The 24,976-nt window shown below is 39.0% G+C and overlaps 1 protein-coding gene across 5 annotated transcripts in view; it reads right to left on the bottom strand.

The window, feature by feature from the left end:
* RAPGEF4 (Rap guanine nucleotide exchange factor 4) overlaps positions 1–24,976 on the bottom strand; it is a 179,818-nt gene that overhangs the window by 22,567 nt on the left and 132,275 nt on the right. For all 5 annotated transcript variants that reach the window (XM_083348080.1, XM_083348078.1, XM_083348079.1 and 2 more), the window contains 8 exons: positions 23,493–23,553; positions 21,602–21,678; positions 19,779–19,925; positions 18,438–18,556; positions 10,717–10,805; positions 7,271–7,349; positions 3,618–3,768; positions 690–778 (listed from right to left, as the gene is read on the bottom strand). In XM_083348080.1, the coding sequence (XP_083204206.1) occupies positions 690–778; positions 3,618–3,768; positions 7,271–7,349; positions 10,717–10,805; positions 18,438–18,556; positions 19,779–19,925; positions 21,602–21,678; positions 23,493–23,553 (812 nt within the window). The remainder of the gene's footprint in view (positions 1–689; positions 779–3,617; positions 3,769–7,270; positions 7,350–10,716; positions 10,806–18,437; positions 18,557–19,778; positions 19,926–21,601; positions 21,679–23,492; positions 23,554–24,976) is intronic.

Below are 24,976 nucleotides of genomic sequence, written 5' to 3'. Positions count from 1 at the left end.
GACAACAGGAACTCTGCCCTCATCAACTCATGGCTAGACTACTGCACTGCACTCTAAATGAAACTGCCCTTGAAAACAACCAAAAGCTTCAACTGTGGCATATGCATTTTTATAAAAAAAAAATACTAGCCAAATTTTTTTTGCTGAAGACTGGTCTGAAAATGATAATGTTTTAGATTTAACACTAGGTGTGCTGTTACATCAGCCATAAGGCACTATGCAGTGCATATTGTGCTGCCACCATGTGGTTGTTTGGGGTACTACATTATGTAAATTTGGGGAACTACAACATTATGTTAATTTGTTCAGCCAACCCCCTCCCATTTGTGATGTACTTCCTCCTTCTCCTTAAACTCTGTTCTATCACTTCCCACCATTGCATGGGCCAATCTACACCAGGCAGGAACATTACTGTCTTTTGACCTTGAAATACCGTCCATTTCTATATCTACCACACCTTGTCTGCTGTAATCTTCTCTACATGCAAATAAAGGTCCTTCTGGATGATTAAAAGGTAATTTCATGAGTTCTGCTATCTGGCAAAGGCTGTTAACAGTGATAGTATCCGCTTATACAGGCCAGGCACAGGGGTCTCAGCAAGGGGATAAATCATTAAACAACAGTCAGAGTCAGAATACTAGGCATTGGCAGAGATCAGTTTGGAACAATGAGCTCGATCTGATACTTACATTTGTTTCATAGTTTTCTCTAACTCTGGGAGTTGTTCTTTGAGTGCTGTAATTACCCTTGCATCATCTGATACAGATACGTAAAACTCCTGTTAAATGATTAAAAACACTCTTCAAATGGCATAAAAAGGCCAGCTGATTTGACAAAATCTGTATCATATCTATGCTGATTTCAAACAAGGAAAAACAGCCAAGAATGTATCTTTATGAGCAGTATCACTAAAAATAGCATGTTATGGATACTTCCTGTACATAATAAATAGTATTATTTATGACAATTTACTGCAAATATTTGTTGTTGTTGTTGTTAGTTGCGAAGTCGTGTCCGACCCATCGCGACCCTATGGACAATGTTCCTCCAGGCTTTCCTGTCCTCTGCCATCTTCTGGGCTCCATTTAAGCTCACGCCTACTGCTTCAGTGACTCCATCCAGCCACCTCATTCTCTGTCGTCCCCTTCTTCTATTGCCCTCAATCTTTCCCAGCATTAGGCTCTTCTCCAGTGAGTCCTTCCTCCTCATTAGGTGGCCAAAGTATTTGAGTTTTAGCTTCAGGATCTGGCCTTCTAAAGAGCAGTCAGGGTTGATCTCCTCTAGGACTGACCGGTTTGATCGCCTTGCAGTCCAAGGGACTCGCAGGAGTCTTCTCCAGCACCAGAGTTCAAAGGCCTCAATTCTTTTGCGCTCAGCCTTTCTTATGGTCCAACTTTCACTGCCATACATTGCAACTGGGAAGACCATAGCCTTGACTATACGCACTTTTGTTGACAGGGTGATGTCTCTGCTTTTTAGTGTGCTGTCTAGATTTGCCATGGCTTTCCTCCCCAGGAGCAAGCGTCTTTTAATTTCTTGGCTGCAGTCCCCATCTGCAGTGATCTTGGAGCCCAGGAAAATAAAATCTGTCACTACCTCCATTTCTTCCCCATCTATTTGCCAGGAATTGAGAGGGCCGGATGCCATGATCTTGGTTTTCTTAATGTTTAGTTTCAACCCAACTTTTGCACTCTCCTTCTTCACTCGCAACAAGAGACTCTTCAGTTCCTCTTCACTTTCTGCCATTAGAGTGGTATCATCTGCGTATCTTAGGTTGTTGATATTTCTTCCAGCAATCTTAATTCCAACTTTTGATTCATCTAGCCCTGCCTTTCTCATGATGTGCTCTGCATATAAGTTAAATAGGCAAGGCGACAGTATACAGCCTTGCCGGACTCCTTTCCCAATTTGGAACCAATCAGTGGTTCCGTGTCCAGTTCTCACTGTTGCTTCTTGGCCCGCATATAGGTTTCTCAAGAGACAAATAAGATGTTCTGGTACTCCCATCTCTTTAAGAACTTGCCACAGTTTGTTATGATCCACACAATCAAAGGCTTTAGCATAGTCAATGAAGCAGAAGTAGATGTTTTTCTGGAACTCTCTAGCTTTCTCCATGATCCAGCGTATGTTGGCTATTTGATCTCTAGTTCCTCTGCCTCTTCGAAATCCTGCCTGTACTTCTGGTAGTTCTCGATCCACATACTGCTGGAGTCTAGCTTGTAGGATTTTAAGTATAACTTTACTAGCATGAGAAATGAGTGCAATGGTGCGATAGTTTGAACATTCTTTGGCACTGCCTTTCTTTGGAATTGGAATGTAAACTGATCTTTTCCAATCCTGTGGCCACTGTTGAGTTTTCCAAATTTGCTGGCAAATTGAGTGTAGCACTTTTACTGCATCGTCTTTTAAGATTTTGAATAGCTCAGCTGGAATACTGTCACCTCCACTAGCTTTGTTGTTGCTCAGCTTTTCTAAGGCCCACTTCACTTCACATTCTAGGATGTCTGGCTCGAGGTCAGTGACCACCTCATTGTGATTATCAGGGACGTTAAGCTCATTCTTGTATAGTTCTTCTGTGTAATTTTGCCATCTCTTCTTAATCTCTTCTGCCTCTGTTAGGTCCCTGCCATTTTGGTCCTTTATCATGCCCATTTTTGCATTGAACGTTCCCTTCATCTCTCCAATTTTCTTGAAAAGATCTCTGGTCCTCCCTATTCTATTGTTTTCTTCTATTTCTTTGCACTGTTCATTTAAGAAGGCATTCTTATCTCTTCTAGCTATTCTCTGGAATTCTGCATTCAATTGGGCGTATCTTTCTTTTTCTCCCTTGCCTTTTGCTTCCCTCCTTTCCTCAGCTATTTGCAAAGCTTCCTCAGACAGCCATTTTGCTTTCTTGCATTTCTTTTTCTTTGGGATGGTTTTGGTTGCTACCTCTTGTACAATGTTGCGAACCTCTGTCCATAGTTCTTCAGGCACCCTGTCTATCAGATCTAATTCCTTAAATCTATTTGTCACCTCTACTGTATATTCAACGGGTTTATCCACATCTAAATATTTAGATGTGGATAAATATTTAGATGTGGATAAACCCTCGATCTCCTCCCCAAGAGTAATATATTTCTCCCACTGCCATACTGAAAATTGTAGTCTGCTTTCGGTTGCATTTTAATTTATTTTAGAATCCTTTCATCTTTTACTATCTATCTCAACTGCTGTTTTTCCTTAAAAGAAATGTAGCACTCCAATCCAGTTTTAATTATCAAATAAAAGAAAAATAATGCATTACCAGCAATAATAACTTTTCAAATGTTTTCATCATTTGATGCTCAAAAGAAAAATTGAGATGTTTGCCATGCCAAGTGGCACAGTGAGATGACAATCTCAGATATCATATAAAAGTGAATTCCATTATTCTTACAAATTTTAAGCTTAACTAATGAATCATTCCCCCAAAATGATGTGCAAGAAGAGACAGTCACATTTTCCCATCAAAACCTGAAATGTCACCAGGAGTTTTTTTTGTTATATCCTTGGAAGACTGAAAACAGGCTTTGCCCATGTTACAATAAATACTCTCAGTGTAAAGAGACAACACTTGTTGTAATAATGCGCCTTACCTCCAGAAATGCCACTGCTGCTTCCTCTTCTGGCAGAACATCACCATAAAAAGCAGCCCATAGTAGAACTAAACGAACAACTCGCCTTTTATTATTCAGTGCATAGTCCAGTTTTTCTTGCTCTGTGCCTTGAGAAGGCTGAGCATGGTAAGTGCCAGGATGTCAAGGCAAACAGTCATTTTGCCATTCCCCATCACCCCCACTCACTCTGAATTCCCTATCATTTCCTCAAAACTGTGGGCTTTCTGGAAATTGACTTCCTTGGCCATTAGGCGATACAGCAGCCAGGCCAGAAGGGTTTTCAAGTTCAAAATTGTACTTTGTGTATTTCCAGTTTAAAAGATTTTCGTGACACTTGTTCACTTGACATGAGTAGCAGGAAAAGAAGGCACAAGTGAATCCAAAGGATTTCCCAATAAAACAGGACAGGTCAAGAGTTTGGGTTAAACGTGAACATAGTGGATTTTTTTTTTGCACTGTGAAAGAAATGGAGCATATAGTTTTCCTGTACATTAATATAAATTTGGTCATGGTCAAATTCTTGGAAAGTGAAACATCAGGGGATGGGGATAATAGTTGCACTTTTATCTTAAGGCGAAGATGGATATAGACATAACAAGAAAAACATGCTAAGATACTACATTTCCTTAGCTCTGTATTATTATACAACCCTTTTCTAAAATCCCATTCTAACAGTAGTAGTGCTTGTGATTTGCACCATTTGAACCGAACATAAAGTTTCTGAATCAGCAAAGAAAACAGCTAACTTCTGTTGATCCAGCAGAAGTTTTTTTTCTATCACAAATGTCACTCTAATGGACCTTGTTAGATCCATTAGCCAGTTTAGTGAATGGAATACTGCACTACTGAGATTAAGTTCATTGATTCATTGCCAATCCATCCACTTGATCCTAGATGCTTTTACCACAGCAGTTCACTCCAATCCCACTTCTTTTTTAAGAGTTATTCTGTTCGTTTTAGCATTTCTCTTTCATCCTCCCTCATCCTCTTTCTCTCTTCCTAAGATGAACCAATGCTTTATTTAAATTGTGCTTACTTTTTCTTCTTTTGCATTTTACAGTTTCAATTTATCTATTTTTTAAATATATTATAGGCAGAATGTGTTGTTGGCAGAGATTATTTTGTGTTTTACTTTGTATTATTACCACTCTGTATTTTCACAGCAATAAAGGGATTCTGTTTGTGGAGGGCACAGTTTGTTTAACATACCGCACTTTTGTGATTTGCTTCCTGCCATCGCATGAAAGCATGTGAGGGCACTTAAATTTCTGTGGGTAAGGCAAACCAGAACTGTTCTTAGATGGTATGTGGAGTGAAGCAGGCCAAAGGCCTGATCTGGTGGTAGTAGGATGGGATTTTGAATACTGCTGCTTTATTTGCTGCTTTCTCTCAGGGAAGTAAATCTTTCCAAGACAGGCAAGCAGTATTCTTTTCAATTAACATAATATAATCCATTTTGTGCTATGTAGCTCTCTTCCTTGCAGAAAGCCAGCTAGTGCATCTTTCCACAAAGACTTATTCTGCCTCCACCCCCTCTTCATGAAATCGTTATTTCCATTTAACTATCTAACCATCAACCAAGCATCCGGCATAACCAAATGGAAGACTAAGTAATAACCCAGGATTCAATTTTCTTAACTTCTAAAACTCTACATATTCCTACTTTGTTAGGATACATAGGGATAGTTATAGTCAGACAGCTTAGACAGCAACAGATATTTACAGAACAAGACTACAAGGTGAAACTAATAGCCCAGATTATCCTCTGCAAATGACAGTTCTATCAAGGAAGAGGACGTGATGAAGGCAATTATTAAAATAAATTGTTCTGAAGGCTTTTATAGTGCAGTCTCTGATATAAGTGAAAAACTTTTAAGTTCCTCACTAGAAAATATTCTATCTTTTCTCCTCAAGATACAGCCATGTGTACATGAAATAATTAAGGGAGTGATTTTTGAAAACACTGAATTCTTCACACAGCCACTATTTCCTTGCAGTTAAAACGAAAGTTTGACAGCTGGGATTTGGAGCATTTAATGTAATCTGAAAAATACTGAATCGAGATCCGAAGCTGACAACTTGTTTTATAGTAGCAGAACCCAGGGAAAAGGTTTGACAATGCAGGCTCTGGTCCCTATAGCCTTTCAAAAATCAAACAACATTTTACTGAGTTTCTCCTGCCTTCCCATGCCGCTTCTTTCCGTGCAAGCCCTGTAATTATTCAATATCCCTTTACCTGCTGATTAAGTGACTCACCACAGGCACTAACCATTTCTTTTCCATTTTTCCATTGCTCATGTACTTATTTTTAATTCTCCTAATAATTCCTCCCATGCAAATTCTATCGTAGGAAAAGGTGGAGCCTTCCCTTCGTAAATTTCATGCTGCATATCTATCAGAATAACAGTGTTATGTATAAATAATATTCTAGAGAGGCTATAATTTCTAAGGTATTAATCAACAATGATGTTGTGACTGAATACTGATTTCATATTTTGAGCTTTAAGAACTGTTACTAACTATGCAGTCTGTTCTGCCCTCTGTATAATTACTGATTTATTTCCTTTTAGATGCTTAAACTCAACCTCAGTGTTCATTTTGGGAGAAGGGAAATACAGAGATTTATGTAAAATATTAATAAGACAGCAGTGATAATAATACTCAGCACTTTCGTGCAAGTATACAAATCTTCACAGCTATCTGAATGCTCTGATCCCTATTAATGACTCTATAAAGAGGGTCAAGATTTCCTGTCATTTTAATTGCAAACTCAGTTGGGGAGAACTAATAGAAATGAAGTTAAAATAACAGATATTTATTTTTTTGGCAGAAAAAGGATTTTATTCCTGTGAAATATACTGTATATAATGAGTTGGAATGCACTTAAATAGGATCCTTCATTTTGCTTATGAACATTTATCCATTTTTAAAAAATATTATTTGCTTATTATTTATGTGTTGGCCTTTGGCTGTAATAATGAATTGCATTGAATTGAATTTGCTTATTATGGTTGCAGAACAGTGCCCAGTACAAGCTCACTTATAAATTATACATGCTGAAATAAAAAATTGATAATATTTAATAATATACCTGTATTATTTTAAATGATAAAAATTTGACTTTCCAGTAGAGAAATCTGATACACTGGATTAGGGTTAAGAGTTGGAGGAGAAGCCAAGAATAACAATAAGATATTCCAAAATGGTTTGAAGAATCCTTGGGATTACAAGATGGTCCCTGATTACAACCATTTGTTTAATAACCATTCAAAATTACGAATGAAGGAAATATACGTGTCCCAGGATAATGTTGTAGGATCCAATCTGGGTCAGTCACTGGGCCCAGGGGTTTAGTCTTCCAAACTTTTGAATTCATATTAAAGCCCATTATCAGGGAACTTCTCTGTCACCAGAATGTCTGTCCTGGTGAGAGAACACATTCTCTCCCTCACACATTCTGTTGACAGAGAATTGCCCTGAGAATGGGCTTCAGCATGAATCCAAAAGCTTGGAAGACTCTGGTCCCGGTGACCAACCCAGATTGGATCCCTCATTCAAAGTTAGGATGATGCTGAAAAAAATGACTTAGTGTGCTGGTATGTCTGTGGTATGTATAACTTAAAAAAGGATATTGAGCCATCAGAGCTGGACAGAGTTGACTATTTGGCATGAATACACAATGCATTGTAACAAAATCATTCACACCGGCATCTGTGAAAATAAAAGCAAGAGCAGAAGCAAGATAAATTAGAACAGCACAAAACAACAGACATACTTTCCAGTAATTGGGATATTATATAATATCAAAAACCGAGACACTATAAAGGTAGGACCTTGTGGCCTTCGCTTTTGGCTGGAGATCTTATGTTCAGATGTGTCAGAATGCCTCTGTTGGAATCAAGAAAAGCACAGGAATGGCATTCAAGGCTGCAAAGATGGAAGGAGAACTAGTGGAAACCCAGAAGTGCTTTAATTGCACTTTATAAAGTTTTATCATGCAAGTTGTACATGCAGACTTTAATTATCATTTTCAATTGATATTACATGAAAGCATCTGGATTGCATGACCTTCAATACTCATCCATTAAAAATTACAAAAGCATATACGTTCCTTTAAGCATTTTTTTTAAAAAAAGAATGCTACCACTGAAATCCTGTTTTCCACAAACAGGGAATAAACCACTCTGAACACACCGAGGCTTCATTCCATGCAAATTAATTTCCATAGCAAGACAAAAATTTGAAATGTGCCACTGCTCACAGTATCACTCCCTTGGGGATTTTAGCCTTCTTCTTATGTTTTTAGAACTATTTTCTAATCTTTTTGATGATTCAGAATTTGCAAATGTGTGGGCAGTGCCAGAATAACAAGTCTGATTATAACAGGTTGGAACCCAACATCCTGCAAAAATTTTATTTATAACATGAGTAGCAGTAAAGGAACAAATTATGAAGAAAATTTAAGCCATGAAAAGATAATTAAATAGCATGATTTATACAGATGTAAGGTAGAACTGGATAACTGCGTATTCTCACTTTCTTAAACGTAGAAGTTGTTTCTTATTTAATAGGAGATTAAAATGCTTTCTAGAGAAAACTAGAACCTTAGTTTTTGAACAAATAATGTTAACAAATTTCCTAAAAACACATGGTTTTAAGGCAGATAGGTCAGGGGTCCCCAACCTGACAGGTTGGCCAGTGCGCGCTTGTGTGTGCATTCACCCCTATTGCCGGCAATGGCAAAACTGCCCCGATACGTTGTGTGATGTCACGTGACGTTACAAGTTTGACATGTCTGATTTAGACCCTTATCCTGTGATTTATCAGAACAGCAAACATATATCAGGAGCTAACCCTACCATTGGAATTTTTCTCATCTCACGTTTTGCTTATAACAAATCTAGTGGGGCGAGTCTCTAATTCACTTCACCATACTGGACAGGTTTTCCTCATTCCTGAGAAGGCAAATTGATTCTGATGTGGCACCTTGTGCACTCTTGCTAAAATTGCCACCTGGCCCAGATAAAACCTTAATCAAACTTAAACAAAAGGTTTGAAATTCGGACCTACCAAAATGCACACAGACGCAGACGCACAGGTGAAAAACCCTGGCTCTTCCTGGTCAAGAAATTACAATCTTTCTTCTGCAAGACCTAAGCTAGACAATCACTATAAAAGTTGCAAAGTTTCTAGCAACAACTATGGTTTGCAGAAACGAGCTGATATTCTTTTCTTGTCATTCCTTGCTTGAGAATTTATTTTTCTGTATTTTAAATTTTTGTACTCATGTTTTATTGGTCTGGGACTATAAATAATAAATCAGAGTATTTTCACTGGATGCGTCTTGCAGCAAATAAATGGCAATGATATTTCCAGTTTTTATTCTGATTTACTAACTTGGATGAAATCCTGCAGAAGTGATATTCTAACCTCCCAAACAATTTACAAGGCCGAAGATATTTAATTAATGCTAAGGATATAGAGTATATACCTCTATAATCATGAACAGAAAGGCTTTTGAGTGAAGTTCATATATTTTAACTTAAAGTGTTAAAATTATATCAGATAACTCTGTTAAATTTTCCAAATATATTTAATCAGGACTGTTAAACAAATGGGTGGGCAGGCTACGTAAGTTACTGGTTATATTACTACCATATAAAGCCAGAGAATATAAGCAAATATTTTAGAACTGATATCAAGGTTATTTGCTATTTTTCTTTTGCTTTGACATATTTTCAAATCTTACCCTTATGTTTACCAAAGACATATTTTTAAATGACATAGTTATATATTGTATCTTATGAATTTGAATAATTGCTAAGAGTCATGAATGTGGCAGGTACATATTGTATATATAGCGGCAGAAGGATGTGGAATAACTGAATTTATAGGCTAACCATAGGAAGTAGTAATGCAGTCCAAAGCTGAGACTGAAATGTTACATATTTCAACCTAAGAATTAAACCCTGAGTTCCAGATACCTAATTTTATTTAAAAACAATTATTGTACATTTAAAATATTCTCTTTGAATACAATTGACGCAAATAAAAATGCTATGAGATCTTACGCCTTCTCATAAATAACAATGTACAGGTAGTCCTCAACTTACAGCAGTTCATTTAGTGACTGTTCAAAGTTACAACAAATAAAGTTTCATTAAAGTGTCAAAAAGTGACATGTAACTGTTTTTCAGAGTTATGACCTTTATAGCAATCCCCATGATCATGTGATCAAAATTCACTTGTGCTTGACTACAGGTTCATATTTAGGATCTTTGCTGTGTCCCAGGGTCATGTGTTCACCTTTTGCGACCTTCTGACAAGCAAAGTCAATGAGGAAGCCAGATTCACTTAACAACCGGGTTACTAACTTATCAACTGCAGTGATTCACTTAACAACTGTGGCAAGAAAAATCTTGAAGTGGGGCAAAACTCACTTAACACATGTCTCACTGAACAACATAAATATTGAGTTCAGTTGTGGTCATAAATCAAGGACTACCTGTATAGAATGTATGCCAAATTCAGTGGCTCTTAGACAACGCACTGTTCCCTTTACTGCAATGCATTCTTTTAGATTGTTTTCCTTTCTTTTTTTTAAAGTTACATTATTACAAAAGGAGGAATTGTTATAACTTACTGGATGTTTGTATCCTTACATAAGAGAAATTATTATGATTGATATTTCAAATAACTTTCTCATAAATGAAATACCACTCTGACCTTTGGGGGGATGGGAGATAAGGGACTATTACAAATAATTTCAAAAATAGTTCCATTGGAAGGTTTTTAAAAATATAAAATAAACCCCAAACATATCAAAAAGTTGTTTGAAACTTTCTATCAAATAATTCCAAGCAATCCCAGTGCCCAGCTTTTATAGCACAAGTATAAATAAAATAATTATACAGGGTATGGATATCAACTTTACTCAAAGGTCTGTACAGAACTTGAATAAAGTGAATTCCACTTGAATACATGCAAGAACTTAATTTAAGTATGTAGGACTGCAGATTTTATTTCTTAGATAAATTTTATATGAAGTTACAAATAAAGTTTTATTAAACTGGCCTACCTATTCCTTCATTTAGCGTTGATTCTAGTCGCATCGTTTCTAGAAAGTGTTCTAAAATTTTTTCTGGAGTTCCCGACATTACAATATATCTGAGCAAGGGAAAAAAAAAAGAGAAACAAATTTGTCTCTGCATCACCCAAAGAGAAAATGTCGTTGGAACTCTTTATGAATGTAGTAATTAACATGACTACTGTAAGACAATAATGTTAAAAATCCAGAACTAAAACAATTTAAAGTCACATGCTGGAAAAGAACTTAGCCTGATATTTTCAGATATAGGGTGAATTCACTACATACGTGATGTGCCAAATGCTGGGAAAATCGGGAGATTCATTTCATTTCATTTCATTTTATTAAATTTATATGCCACCCTTCTCCCTGAGGACTCAAGGCGGCTCACAACAATAAAAATTAAAAAACATAGAGTAAAAATTTAAAAGAGAATTAAACAATAATACAAAATTACAAAACAATTTAACCCAGTAAAAGCCTAATTAAAAATCGTAGTCAGTCCAGGCCCGCTTGTTGGAACAACCAGGTCTTCAGGTCACGGGGGAAGGACCGAAGGTCAGGGGCCATCCGCAGCTCCGGAGGCAACTCATTCCAGAGGGTTGACGCACCCACAGAGAAGGCTCTCCCCCTGGGGGTCGCCAGCCGGCATTGCCTGGCCGACAGAACCCTGAGAAGGCCGACTCTGTGAGAGAGAACCGGGCGATGGGAGGTTGACAAGGGCAGTAGGTGGTCTCAGGCAGTTCAAACGAGTATAAAGATTTATTGCAAGCTTAAGCTCTCTACAAGATTCTGACCTACTAATGGTCTAGTGAAATTAGTGGGAGATAAGAGACGCATTCAAGGTGGGCTAGACTTAGGTCTCTTACAGGTGCACAGAGACTCCTGACTAATGACGCATTTGACCCCTCCCTCAGGTTCAGCCTGTTCATCTACTACAGGTGGCATTTCATAGATGAAGAAGGGGGACAGACTCTAGCAAGAACACATTTTCAGCCACGAGCCACTTCTTGAAAAACTACATTGCTTAATTTTATTAGCTCTTTTTCAGATTCAACACAAATATATTCAGAGATAAAAAGCCAATGAATCCAGATTATTACAAAAGAGATAAAGTGAAAGGGAGGAAAAAAGTTAAGCTGTCACAATTTCAGTGTGATGCTGAGGAAGGTAAGATTGATGAGATACAACCAGTGGTGGGATTCAAATATGTGAACAACTGATTGTCTGTATGGATGCTGCTTCCAGAAGTCCATTCTGGGCCTGGGCAACAAAAAATTAGCTCCCGGTTCTGCCGAAGTGGTACGAACCAGCTGAATCCCACCACTGGATACAACAAATAAGCATCTGTCATCAGAAAGTTCTAAAAAGTTCTATATTAACAACACTACACTAGACAATGTAAGTCATGGGTCAATTGGGATGTGAAACAGTTATTCTTCTAAGCATATTAAATTCAACACTTTTTGTTCAAGCTTTCAAATGCTCAAGGGCAGCTACATTCAGAGTGTACTGCAGGGAGTCCAAAAGAGAACTGGCTAACGTGTGAGTGACTATGACTAAAGATTAAATTCAAAGTTACTTAGGCTAAGAAGAAATATAGCATTTTCTGTGAACATAACATATTCTTATGACAAGTTGATTCCAATTCGAAGACCCATGTGCAATAGTTTACACAGACGCACACAGCCCCACACATGTGAAACTGGAATGCTAATAAACTTTAATCGAAGTATGAATATCAGGAACCATGGACAACATATCATAAATCACCAAATGAGAGCATGCGATTACAAATTCTATCCATATCAGTAAATCCGTCCTAATTTTAAAAACTGTGTAATATCCTTGTAGTTGGCAAATAGAAACCTAATTTAACATATTTCGAAGGAAAATATGTTAGCATACTGTATATTGAAAATTGAAATGAAAATTCAACTTTTAAGATTGTTTCATTATAGAATTATTTTCCATAATTGTTGGGATTTATATTTCTGCCTCGAACTCAAATTTCTTTTGTCCAATTACTTTCTCATTTGCAGTTCATCCTCCTGTTCCTTAAGAATGTTTTTACAGTCGATTTTAGCTTTATTCAGTTTCAGGTTTTTTTTAATTACCTCTTAAATTTCATCATCAATTATGGTTAAGGTCTTCTTTTTGCTGATCTGTAAATTTTATAAGGAATGTTTTATTCTGATATTCTCCCATTTCTTCCATATGAGATTCTGTTAGACACATAATCTGGAATAATATTTAAGAACTTGCTCCATCAACTGATTCCTTGTAGAAGTATGTTTATTTCCACCCCAATCCTGTTCCTTTCACAACTGATAGGTCAATTTACCTGATTTATTGCTTTTTAATAGTATTTATGTTTAATAAAATTCAACTTCTTGTAAGTCTTGCTTACTTCAATTAAATTTAGTACGTTTCATATTGATTTTATCTTTTTTTCCAAATCCTAAACTGTTTATGCCTCGATTCCAGTTGTTTCAGATCACTCAACCATATATCCTTCTGATTTTGCAAGGTTTTATTTCTGTTTGATGCCAGAGAGATAAAACAACCTCTCAGAAATCTTGCAAAGAGATAAAGGTTAAATTGATTTGGCAAAAGCTTTTTAGTTCCAGATAACCCTGCAGTTTAATATCCCCTTGTAATAACAAAAGTTCATTCAATCTCTACCTTTTTGACCAATAGCTTCCTCTATTTAGTTTTATAATTATTGGATTATGTGCTGTATAACTAGAAGCTGTGGCTTCATGTCTATAAGCTTGGGTAACAATGAGTCAGAAATCCAGCACATGGGTCACCGCCGCACTGCAAGGCACAAAAACGGCAGCGGCTGCACCACACAGTGCAAAAATGGGCACTGTCATGCCATGGGGGTGCAAAAACGGGCCGCCACCATGCTGCAAACTGCAAAAACAGCCACTGCCGCACCAGGGGGTGCAGAAACAAGGTACTGTGTCACACAAGAATGGGGCAGGGCTAGTGAGTATTATGCAGATGCTAGCCCCGCCCCATTTGCGGTGCACGCATGCTCATGGCCCTGTGCGCACATGCACGCACGCATGCGGGTACAATGCTTCCCCCTCCCTTTTCCTCCAGTCCACCTACTGAGTGAACTCTGCCTTAAGAGGTCTAAATCCAGTCCCCCCCACTCCCGAACTCCCTTGGCTCAAATCTGGTGTCAATTTGCCTTGATCATTAATAGATCAGATTCTTACATATATGTAGCATAACATAAACTCATAGTGCTTTTCAACTCTATCTTGGTTCCTGATTTCTTATGCCTGATAGTTCCATAATATTATGGATCTTCTTCATCTGTGATTTAATTTTCTAGAATCCACTGTAAAATTACAGGGGTAGCTACTTCACATATAGGCACTTCATTATTTCCTACCTGTCCAAAGACATAACTGTTGACTGAGATTTTCTCACCCCAAATTTTAAAGTAGTTTCCTTTCTTTTTGTTACAACATTGTGTCTTCAGTTGTTATGCAAATTTTACAAGTATATCTCATGGCAATTTTCCCTTTCATGTTTCCCAAGATTTTATTCTGGAGATTTCCTGAATTTCATCCAGATGCAGATGTCTTTAAGTCTTAAGTAGGTTTTCCATTTCTCTTCATATACTTTTCTCTACTGCAGACATGTCAAACACAAGGCCCGCGGGCCACAAACGGCCCGCCACATGATTGAATCCGGCCCGCACAACTCTCCCAGAAATTACAAAGGTCCGGCCCCCACCACCTTGGCGCCGGCCCGGCTGAGCACTTGCTCAGTAGGAGGCAAGTGCACGTGGGCTGGTGGAACCCAGCACTATTTGCATCTTATTAGTCTCCTGCGGCTCCAAAAAAAAAGTGGAGGAGGAGGAGGTAGGAGGGAGTGAGGTGGGATGCGGGGGGGGGAGGACGAACAACACCCAGCCGGTGAGGGGGAGAGATGCCCAGGCCAGCCCCAACCTCCGCAAGTGAAAGCAAGGGAGATTGCAATTGGCTCCTGCAATCTCCCTGCGGCCCGGCTTTCTCTTGCAGAAGGCAGGCTGAAGTGGAGCAAGTAATGTGAATCGGCCGATCTCGCGCTCCTAGGATCTCCTCTGCTCGGGTTCAGCTTCACTTGCTACAAGAGAAAGCAGGCTGAAACAAAGCAAGGGAGATTCCCTCGCTCCGTTTCAGCCTGCTTTGTCTTGTAGCAAAAGAAACTGAAACCGAGAAGAGGAGATCGCTGAAGCGCGAGATCGGGCGATTTGCATTCCTTGCTCCGTTTCAGTCTGCCTTCTGCAAGAGAAAGCCGGGCCGCAGGGCTGCCTCCGTAGGTACTGCTCTAACGCGGAGAGGGAAGGACAGAGAGGGAGGGAAGGAAGGAAGAAGGAAGGAAGGAAAGAAGGAAGGGACAATGGGAGAGGGAGGGAGGGAGAGAAAAATAGAGAGAGAGAAGGAGAAAGAAAGAGGGAGGGAAACAGAGAAGGAGGGAGAAATAGAGGGAAAGAGAAAAATAGAGAGGGAGAGAAAGAGGGAGAGAGAGAAGGAGAAAGGGAGGGAAATAGAGGGAGAGAGAAAGAGGGAGAGAAAGAGGGAGAGAGACAAGGAGAAAGAAAGAGGGAGGGAAACAGGAAGAGGAAGAAATAAAGGGAAAGAGAAAAATAGAGAGGGAGAGAAAGAGGGAGAGAGAGAAGCAGAAAGAAAGGGAGGGAAATAGAGGGAGAGAGGGAAAGAGGGAGAGAAAGGGAGAGAGAGAAGGAGAAAGAGGGAGGGAAATAGAGGAAGAGGGAGAAAAAGAGGGAAAGAGGGAGAGAGAGAAGGAGAAAGGGAGGGAAATAGAGGGAGAGAGAAAGAGGGAGAGAAAGAAAGGGAGAGAGACAAGGAGAAAGAAAGAGGGAGGGAAATAGAGGAAGAGGGAGAAATAGAGGGAAAGAGAAAAATAGAGAGGGAGAAGAAGAAAAAGGGAGGGAAACGGAGAGAGAGAAAGGGAGAAATAGAGGGAAAGAGAAAAATAGGGAAAGAAGGAAAGGGAGAGAGAGAAAGAAGGAGAGGAGAAAGAAAGAGGGAGGGGGAGAGAGGGAGAGAAAGAGAAGGAGAGAGAGAAATTAAATTAGTAACATGATTGTTAGGTGAATCTGGTTTCCCCACTAACTTTGCTTCTCAGAAGGTTGCAAAAGGCGATCACATGACCCTGGAACAATATGACCATCATAAATATGAATCGATTGCCAAGCATCCGAATGTAAATCACATGACCCTGGGGATGCTGCAACGGTCATAAGTGTGAAAACTTTTTTAGGGGGGGTTAAGTTTTTGACACGTTGCTTCAAGTGCACCTACCTACAAGGGTAACCCTGGTGTGATTGCTTGATTTGCTGGTATAGTAGAGCTGAGCGCTAAAAACTGTTTTTGCCACCCTGCCTGCCCCTCAGGGGCACTGCTGCCAACTTTCTTTCATTGAGTAAGCTGCGCTGAGTGAGCAGCATTGAGCTGGCCACGCCCACCCGGCCATGCCCACCTGGCCACGCCCTCCCGGCCCCCCGAGGGCAACCGTAATGCTGATGTGGCCCTCAATGAAATTGAGTTTGACACCCCTGCTCTACTGAAATATTCAAGTATACCTCAAGTTATTTTAATGCAGTTCTGTTTCTGCTAGTTCTAATTTAATTTAACTCTTGTTCAGTTCTTTTTGATGGAAGTTCTGAACTGAAAATAGTTCCAGATATCCTGTTTGCCATTCTTTTTTTCTCGATGTCTATGGAGATGCTTAGTCAACCAGGTCATGATTGTCTCAAAGGTGCCTGTCCAGTTGCCTTTTGAAAAAGCACCTTTCAGACAATTATCTCCTTATTCTAATACTGTACTTGACTTGTTAATTTGTCAACTCTGTCACTAAATATCAACTTTCATGCTCATTATGTCTCTTGAGTTCAATTTTGCTTCCGTATCTTGTTGTCTTTACTGAGTAATTTAGAATGATGATATTCCATTGTACACAATTCCAATAAAAATTATTTAAACTGAGGAAAAGAAACAGAAGAATCAGCTGGGCTACTTCTAGTTTGGTTTCTTCTCTATTTCTGCTAATTTTTGCTTATTTTGTATTCAGAATTTCAATTCATTAAACTGAACCATGGCAGATTATAACATTAAGACTAAGATATCAAATAAAAGAAAATTCAATAATCGTTGATAACACGATACTGTGTAAAAATGATCATTACTACCTATGAAAGGGAATTACATAAGTAAGTGACTTAAGTATATTCAGCTGTAATTCATATTGAACACTCAAGTCATATATTAGAAATTTGCTTTCCTGGTTCTATAGAGAAATGGCACAGGAGCTAATGGGGAGATGTCCTACTTCAATGTTTTGTCCCCACATGCAGGATCTAATCTAGAGAAGAGTTTTAAGGAAGTGTGAAATCCCAGTCAAAAAGACCAGAAGGGGCAAATTAGAGCATATCTGAAAGATAAGCTATCTTCAAAAGCCTATCTGATATGGCAAGGGAAAGGTAGGAGATGACAGGCTGAGCCTGAGGGAGGGGTCAAATGCATCATCAGTCTCAAATCCCTTCTTACCCACAAGAGATCTAAGTCTAGCCCACCTTGAATTCCACTGACTCTTTATCTACTGCCAATTTGCTTTGACCGTTAGTAGTTAGTAGTTATAAGAGCATGCACAGTCTTATTGTGCTGAGATAATCCAGGAGTAAATACAGTAAACAGTGGTTTGTATTAAATGGTGGTTTATCTTACACTATCTACAATATCATACAGCAGGAACCATATACATACACATGCTAATACAGCAGGATCCAACAAACCACAATTACAGTAGGAAACGGAAGAGAGAGAACACATCAGCAGAGCCTTCCCTTTATACAAATGCTCTTAAAGAGACACAAACCCTGCGGAGTCATTCTCATCATTACATTACATCTTACATCTTACTTTACATAAGCTGGCTAACTGTTAAATCAATACCTTGACAGTAATAGTTCAGATTCTTGTAGAGATGTCTATGGAGATTCTCAGTCATCCAGGTCATGGTTGTTCCAAAGATCCTTTTTCAAAAGGCAACTGGATTTTGTTCAGCTTTTGAAAAAGCACCTTTGGGACATTCTTGTAGAGAGCATGAGCTTGAAATAAATCTTTATATTCATTTTAAACTATTTGGACTTCCTACACTTGACAGGAAACTGGGTAAGAGAGAAGCTGACCAAAGGGAAAATAAAGCAGCAGTTGAATGGTATCACACATATAAGTCACGATGAAAAGAATGTAGGACACAGAGCAAGAGAGAGCAAGTTTGTGGCCCAAGTAGAAGTACCAAGCACAAACAAGAATAATAATGACCTAAACAACTTGGCTAGAGATAGGGACATATAAAGTAACATTAGAAATAAAAATTCAATAGCTAAAATCGTTATAATAACTTTCCTTATGGTTTGTGAAGTGTTGTTTTTTTTCAAAAAAAAAAAAAGCTGCAATGTTTGAGAACTGCATAGAATGCCTGTGGAAAATTAAGGCCCTCAACTAGCACGCTTGGGCAACGACAAATCACGCCTTCTATATGGCAAGGGAACAGCTGATTATTTCTTTTGAAATGTGGCACAGTTCCTTTCTTCATAGAGAGCGGGCATGATGCAAATTGAGTAAAATCATTTGGAATTATTAAAGATAATGTGATGTTGACAATCAAGAATGAAAACATACTTGTGCTGAAGAGGCTGTGCGTTTCCTTGATTAAAAGGCCTGTTTCCTGCTGGGACCTTCTCTAACACCAGGACATCTTGGTCATGTTCCTTCAATCTTACTGTGTTTGCTTCAACATCCTGAAAAAGGATTTAAACTGTCAACATGGTAGGAGTTAAAGAGTATATTTGGATTGGATCCTAATACTAATTCTCTAAAGGCTAGATCCAGCAGATTTTATAGGAAGAAGAGAAACATTTACCCCTTCCCCTTCAGCCCTCTCCACCATTCTATTATTTGCTGACAGTTTGGAGATGGGCAGTCCCTAAATTAAACTAAATAAAATAAATGAATAAATACATCAACTCCACTTTCCACAGGGGAAAACCCAGATTTTGGCACTGTAATAGAGCTGTAAAGGGAAAGATGAACTGATGAAAAATCCTATGCCTGAAATGTTCCTAATAACTATTTTAAAATCAGCTTCACTTAGCCTATAAGTAGTAACACCTCTAGCTGACCTGGCTGATTTCTGAAGCTAAGCAGGAGTAAGTAGCTACATGAGGATTCACTTGGGAATACCAAGTGAACTTAAAACTGGGAAACTGAAAAACCATTCTGGGGGAAGAAAATTGAAACCTATTGCTAAAAAAAACCCCAACCTGTGTGGCTGAAGTTCATCTTAAGGTTATTTTTATCTTTTATGTTAGTTGCAATACAGGTAGTCCTCGTCGTACGACCACAATTGAACCCAAAATTTCTGCTGCTAAGAGAGACAGCCGTTAAGTGAATTTTGCTCCATTTTAGGACTTTCCTACCACGGTTGTTAAGTGAAGCACTACAGTTTTTAAGTTAGTAAAATGGTTGTTAAGTGAATCTGGTTTCCTCATTGGCTTTGCTTGTCAGAAGGTCGTAAAAGGTGACCGCATGACCTCGGGACATTACAACGGTCATAAATATGAGTCAGTTGCCAAGCGTCTAAATTTTGATCGGGTGACCATGGGGATACTGCAACGGTCATGTGAAAAATGGTATAATCACTTTTTTCAAGGCTCTTGTAACTTTGAACTGTCACTAAACGAACTGTTGTAAGTGGAGGACTACCTGTAGTAGTTTGCTCTCAGGATCAATTCACTCGTGATCAAACATAAACATGATGTCATTGCAACATTCAGTAGAGCTCCACACTGAGAGAGATGACACCAAAAGCTTCTAGACCACATGGTTTCTGCCATGCGTAAATAAATGCAAGAAACCTCAACATGCAAAGAATTAGGAAAAATGGTACTTAATATTTTTAGCATTCAAAAGCAATCCCTTTTGGGGGTATAAATGAAAGAAGGTTATTTTCTGCACACTTACCCGGAGTATCCTATTAAAGTCTTCTTTATCTACTCTCAAGAAGTGGCAGTTTTCTTCCCGTAAAACAATGGAAGCTGCTCTGGGAGCATCATTCACTAATGCTAATTTGCCAAAATCATCACCTTCATGTAGAGTACACACCACACCCTAAATTTGACAACAGAAATAACAAAAATACATTTGCAAGGGAAAAAAAAACCCCGTAATTTTCAGCTTACTCTATTGACACTTCATATACACACAATGGATTTCTACCCCAAATACTGTAACAAATTCATCTGGCATAAAATTATCAGTCAATATACTGGCAGGGAACAAAGCACAGCAGCTGGGCATTATGAATGCTGGAGAGGAAAGGGCAAAGAAAAAATGGAGTTTGTCCTCTGAAACTGGGTTCAGAAATGGACAGGTTTCTAGCTCTATGAATGAAGCCAAGTTTGCGTTTTTCTTTCTTTCTTTGTAAAGTTTGTCTCTCTTGTCCTTATCTTCAAGCTTCAGTGAGTCCCAATTCATAGATCATGTCTTTCAGAAAATATATTTTACTTCAGTTCTTCTGATCCATTTTAAAAGACTTGCAATCAGGAGGGTTTATAATGGACAAGTAATAACATACAATTGTATTATATGATTACAAAATATATTTTTCTTCTAAATGGAAGCCAAAAACGTTGTCCATTTATCATATGAAGTAACAGGCCATGTAGATGGGATGGGATCTGAACCTGAAAAGACACCCGTCTGCCCTTCCCTGGCCAAAATTCAGTGCTCTTTCTTCTGGCTAGCATGGACCCTCAAGGGGTCATTTACATAATCTGATACTCATTGTTTTAGCTGGTGATGCCAGAACGTGATTCAAGCTACCGCATGCAAAGCATGTGCTCTACCAATTCAAGTAAAATTTCTCATGTCTATATCCAGGGGCCATTTGTGGACAGACTATGGGAGACTATGTGAGCAGGGTCTACTTGTGCAAAAATGGAAGAATCACGGCTATTGTGGAAGAGGCAGCAGCTGCAAACCCAGGCTTTGTTTTCACACCACATTAAAGGTAAAGGTAAAGGTTCCCCCGCACATGCGTGCTAGTCATTTCCGACTCTAGGGGCCGGTGCTCATCTCCGTTTCAAAGCCGAAGAGCCAGCGCTTGTCCGAGGACGTCTCCGTGGTCATGTGGCTGGCATGACTAGACGCCAAAGGCGCACAGAACACTGTTACCTTCCCACCGTAGTGGTCCCTATTTTTCTACTTGCATTTTTACGGGGTTTCGAACTGCTAGGTTGGCAGAAGCTGGGACGAGTAACACGTGCTCACTCTGTTATGCAGCACTCAGGATTCGACCCACCAAACTGCCGACCTTCTGATCGACAAGCTCAGCGTCCTAACCCACTGAGCCACCGCGTCCCTGTTCATACCACATTAGATATTAGTTAAACTATTTGTATTTAGGTATGGTTTAAATGGCAATTTTCAATAAAAGTTAGAAACTCCCCTTTGTTTCTTGAATCAGGATCTATAAAGACACCATAAGTTGCACCCAATGGTAGTGAAGTCACGTGACACTAGAAGTTCACTTTAGAACGCAATTTTCACTGGCTTCCTCGTATCACTGTAGCCTTGCAGGATTCACAAGAACAATATAGTACGGTACATTGAGGGAGGAATTGGTGAAAACCCCGTGACTTGTACAAGTCGAATTGTTTTTCACTAGTACAAACCCACCAATGGAGTCTTAGCCTATTGCTTCCACACAACTGAAAGGAGACAGCTCCTAGGGAAAACACATGTAGGAAATAAAAAAACTTTTAAGAAATTGTACAGGACAGTACCTTTCCATAAATTACTACATTGACTGAACCCTTCAGAATAATATACCAAGATGTCCCTTCTTCTCCCTGATTAAATACTGAGAAAGAAAGAAAAAGTAGTTAGAGCAGGGCAACTTTTAACTGTACAAGATCTTGCAAACTCCAATTATTGGATAATTGTCATTACTGTGGCTGGATGTTTAGGCACCTGAAGCAATCTGTATCTCATTGTTCCTCCAGGAAAGATATATGGTGCCTAAGGCTAGTCATGCTATTTTGTTATTGGTAGTAAAACCACAGCTACCTTTTTTTACTCATTAGTAAAAATGCAATGGAAATAAATCAAATAACTGACAATTTCCTGCCTCTCCATGACATCCGGAATCAGTTGGCTTGAAGGGAGGATGTCTCTCTGCCGAACACTGACTTGGCTTTGGCCTTTTCAATTCAACTATCTTGCAAGAGACAACCATTTCATTCAAAAATTTAGAATCAAAAGTCCGGTGTGAACTACATGAAAGGAACTTTCTGTTGTTGCTTTTAACAATTATGGTAGAACTAAAATCTCATCTAAAGCTCAACTTAATAAGTAGCAACATGAGATTGCAGAGTTCTGAGACTGAAAACAGACAAATCTATTTGACTGTGAGTAAAATCACATTTTAATGTTTTTACACATGGCAAAATTTATTGCAAGAAAGCCAGCAGTGTTTCTTTAGCAACCTTATAACTATAGCAATTAGCTTTTTTTGTCTTATAAGAAATGATTATTCTTTTTCATTAACACTTGTCAGAGCTAATGTTGGCTGCCTTTCTTCTTCATGATTCAAGGCCTACCAAAGGCCTTGGAAATCTGAATGCCTAATTATGCATGGTGGGCCCAGCAGTGCTGTTGTTTGTAGCTGAACGGATGTCTTCCAAGTTTAGGCAATCTGAGTTCTAAGTCCTTGTGCAACGGCACTTAAGGCTCAAATTAATGACTGGTATCCCTTTGACTTCTTCCAGGTATTTGCAACCTCTATTTGTAAATCACAGTATTTTGCAATCTTTTCTAATTCATCTTCTATATTACTATCTCTTGGAATGGCTACAAAATGAACCAAACATGATTCTTTGCAATGGCGGTAATGTCTGGTGGGCACTGAGCAGTCAGAATTTCAGAATCCCATTAAAGTTTTGCTTTGTCATTTTTCAACGATTTTATCCGCGGTTTTGTATTGCCACTAATTCTTTTTTTACAATGAGCCTGTATTTTTTTTCATCCATCCCAATGCAATATGGGATGAAGATGGGCAGTTCTTAAATATGACAACATAAATAAATAAAAATATCTTTGATCATGCCTTTCTATGCTAATCTGTCTATGGGATTTTATTATACGGTCAACAGTCTCATTCTCCCTTCCAGGACAATTGGCATTCTTTAGCCAAAGTGGTTGTGTTGTGTTTTCTATTTTTGCCTTGTTGGCTTTGTATGTGGTGCATGTTCTATGAGGCAGCACAGAGCATCCCTTCTGCTATATTCTGACATCATCATCACCAATGTCATCAACACCAATCAAGTTCAGTTTCACATGATAATCAATTCAACTGTCTCCAGATTCCACAACTATATTCTGCTGTAAGTGTAACCTTAAATTTATTTCGCTCAATTATCTGTCAAATTTATTTGAGAGATCATTGCAGCTTACTGCCAAATAAGTAGAATTACAAAATGCATAAAGTTATGAAAATTAGATGTTATACTCCAATCCCCTTAGGGCTAATCATTGCCCAGACTAAAATCCAAGTTTCAGATTCTCCAATTTCCTCCTAACAGAAATAGCCCAGTACGTTTTGTGCGCTTATGTTCTTCATATAATTTGCTCAATTGCAGATAAGTCTAAAACAACCATAAAAAAAGATTTACTTACAAACTGTCCCTGCTTTGGGATGTGATTCAAACACCAGAACACCTGCTAGCTCTCGTTTTACCTTGAAGAAATGCACATAAGCATTACATATAAATTTTGATATTCTTGAACAGCATGGGGACGGGGGTGGGAAGAGAGGAAAGAAAGGGAAGAAGCACAAAAATATTTCAAAAGATGATAGGCAAAAATCTCATGTCTCCTGAAATCAGCAAAAATCTTAAAAGAGTCCTCAAGACATAAATTCATAATGTAAAGCTCCTCCCACAGACAAGGCTAGAATTCCATGAAAAGGAAATACATTCATTCATATAATCCATAATATGTGCCACCTTATTCACATGCTAGACAATCTTTCTTTATTGTTTAGAGCAGGGGTGTCAAACTCAATTTCATTGAGGGCCGCATGAGCATTGCGGTTGCCCTCAAGGGGCCGGGTGGGTGTGGCCTACTGGGTGGGCGTGGCTAGAGTGCATATGGCCTACTGGGTGGGCATGGCCAGCTCTACATCGTTCGCATCAAGGGTGCCTATGGGGGCCTGGGCAGGAGTGGGACAGATCTGAGGGTTTCTGGCAGGAGGAGGGTCTCTGGGCCAGGGCCAAGGCAGTGGGGGCCGTTCCCTCACTGTTTCCAGGATGGCTTCGCGGGCCACATGAAACCACTTCGCGGGCCAGATCTGGCCCCCGGGCCTTGTGTTTCACATGTCTGGTTTAGAGACTATGGCAGCCATACCACACAGTTGACAAGCTTTGAACAGGTGCGGGAGAGAGAGAGAGAGAACAAAATCTATATCCAGTTATATTTCAAATAATTCATGTTCTTTTACAATGCTGCCTCTTAAGAAGACTAGTCTTGAGCTATCATTTCAAACTCTTCCTGAAGACAGCTGTATGTTTTACATTCTTTGCATTCCTGCTATCTTGTCTAATGTTTCCCACAAGTCAGAGTCTACCTGCCACCAACAGGACTCTGACTCTTCACTATATTTATTGTGGACTGTAAAGAGAAAATTATACAGAATGCACAAGAGTCTGAAAAAAAATCCTAGATTGACTAATGTTTGATGGTAGTAATCTATGGTAAAGCATTGGTACCATCATATATCTGAACAGCAGACATAATCACTTGTATAAATGAATAATATAAGGCCACAAAATACTCATATTCAATGAGTATCACGAACGTCTGTGTTCTAGCATCTCTAACATGTGAGAAAGAGCAGTGAATAGATTGAGCCTGTTCCCAGTTTCTTCCCTGTCCAAAACAGCCATGGAACATCTGCATGTATTGGCTGATAATACTGGGCAGAATAGGACAAACATGTATGTATCTTGCTTTAGGGAGGAAAGTTCCCGCCCCAGAACTGTTGAGTCTAAGTAGCAATCTTAACAATTAAATACATCAGAAAGAAGAGCCTTCAACAGCCTGGAACTCAACCAGAGAATGAGCAAGCCTGCAGTTCTAATGGTTATCATGGCCGCCGCCCC

Source organism: Vipera ursinii, assembly GCF_947247035.1.
Source record: "Vipera ursinii genome assembly, chromosome: 1".
Lineage (NCBI taxonomy): Eukaryota > Metazoa > Chordata > Lepidosauria > Squamata > Viperidae > Vipera > Vipera ursinii.
Note: the sequence above shows the minus strand (reverse complement) of the source record. Positions and strands in the feature narration are given on the sequence as shown.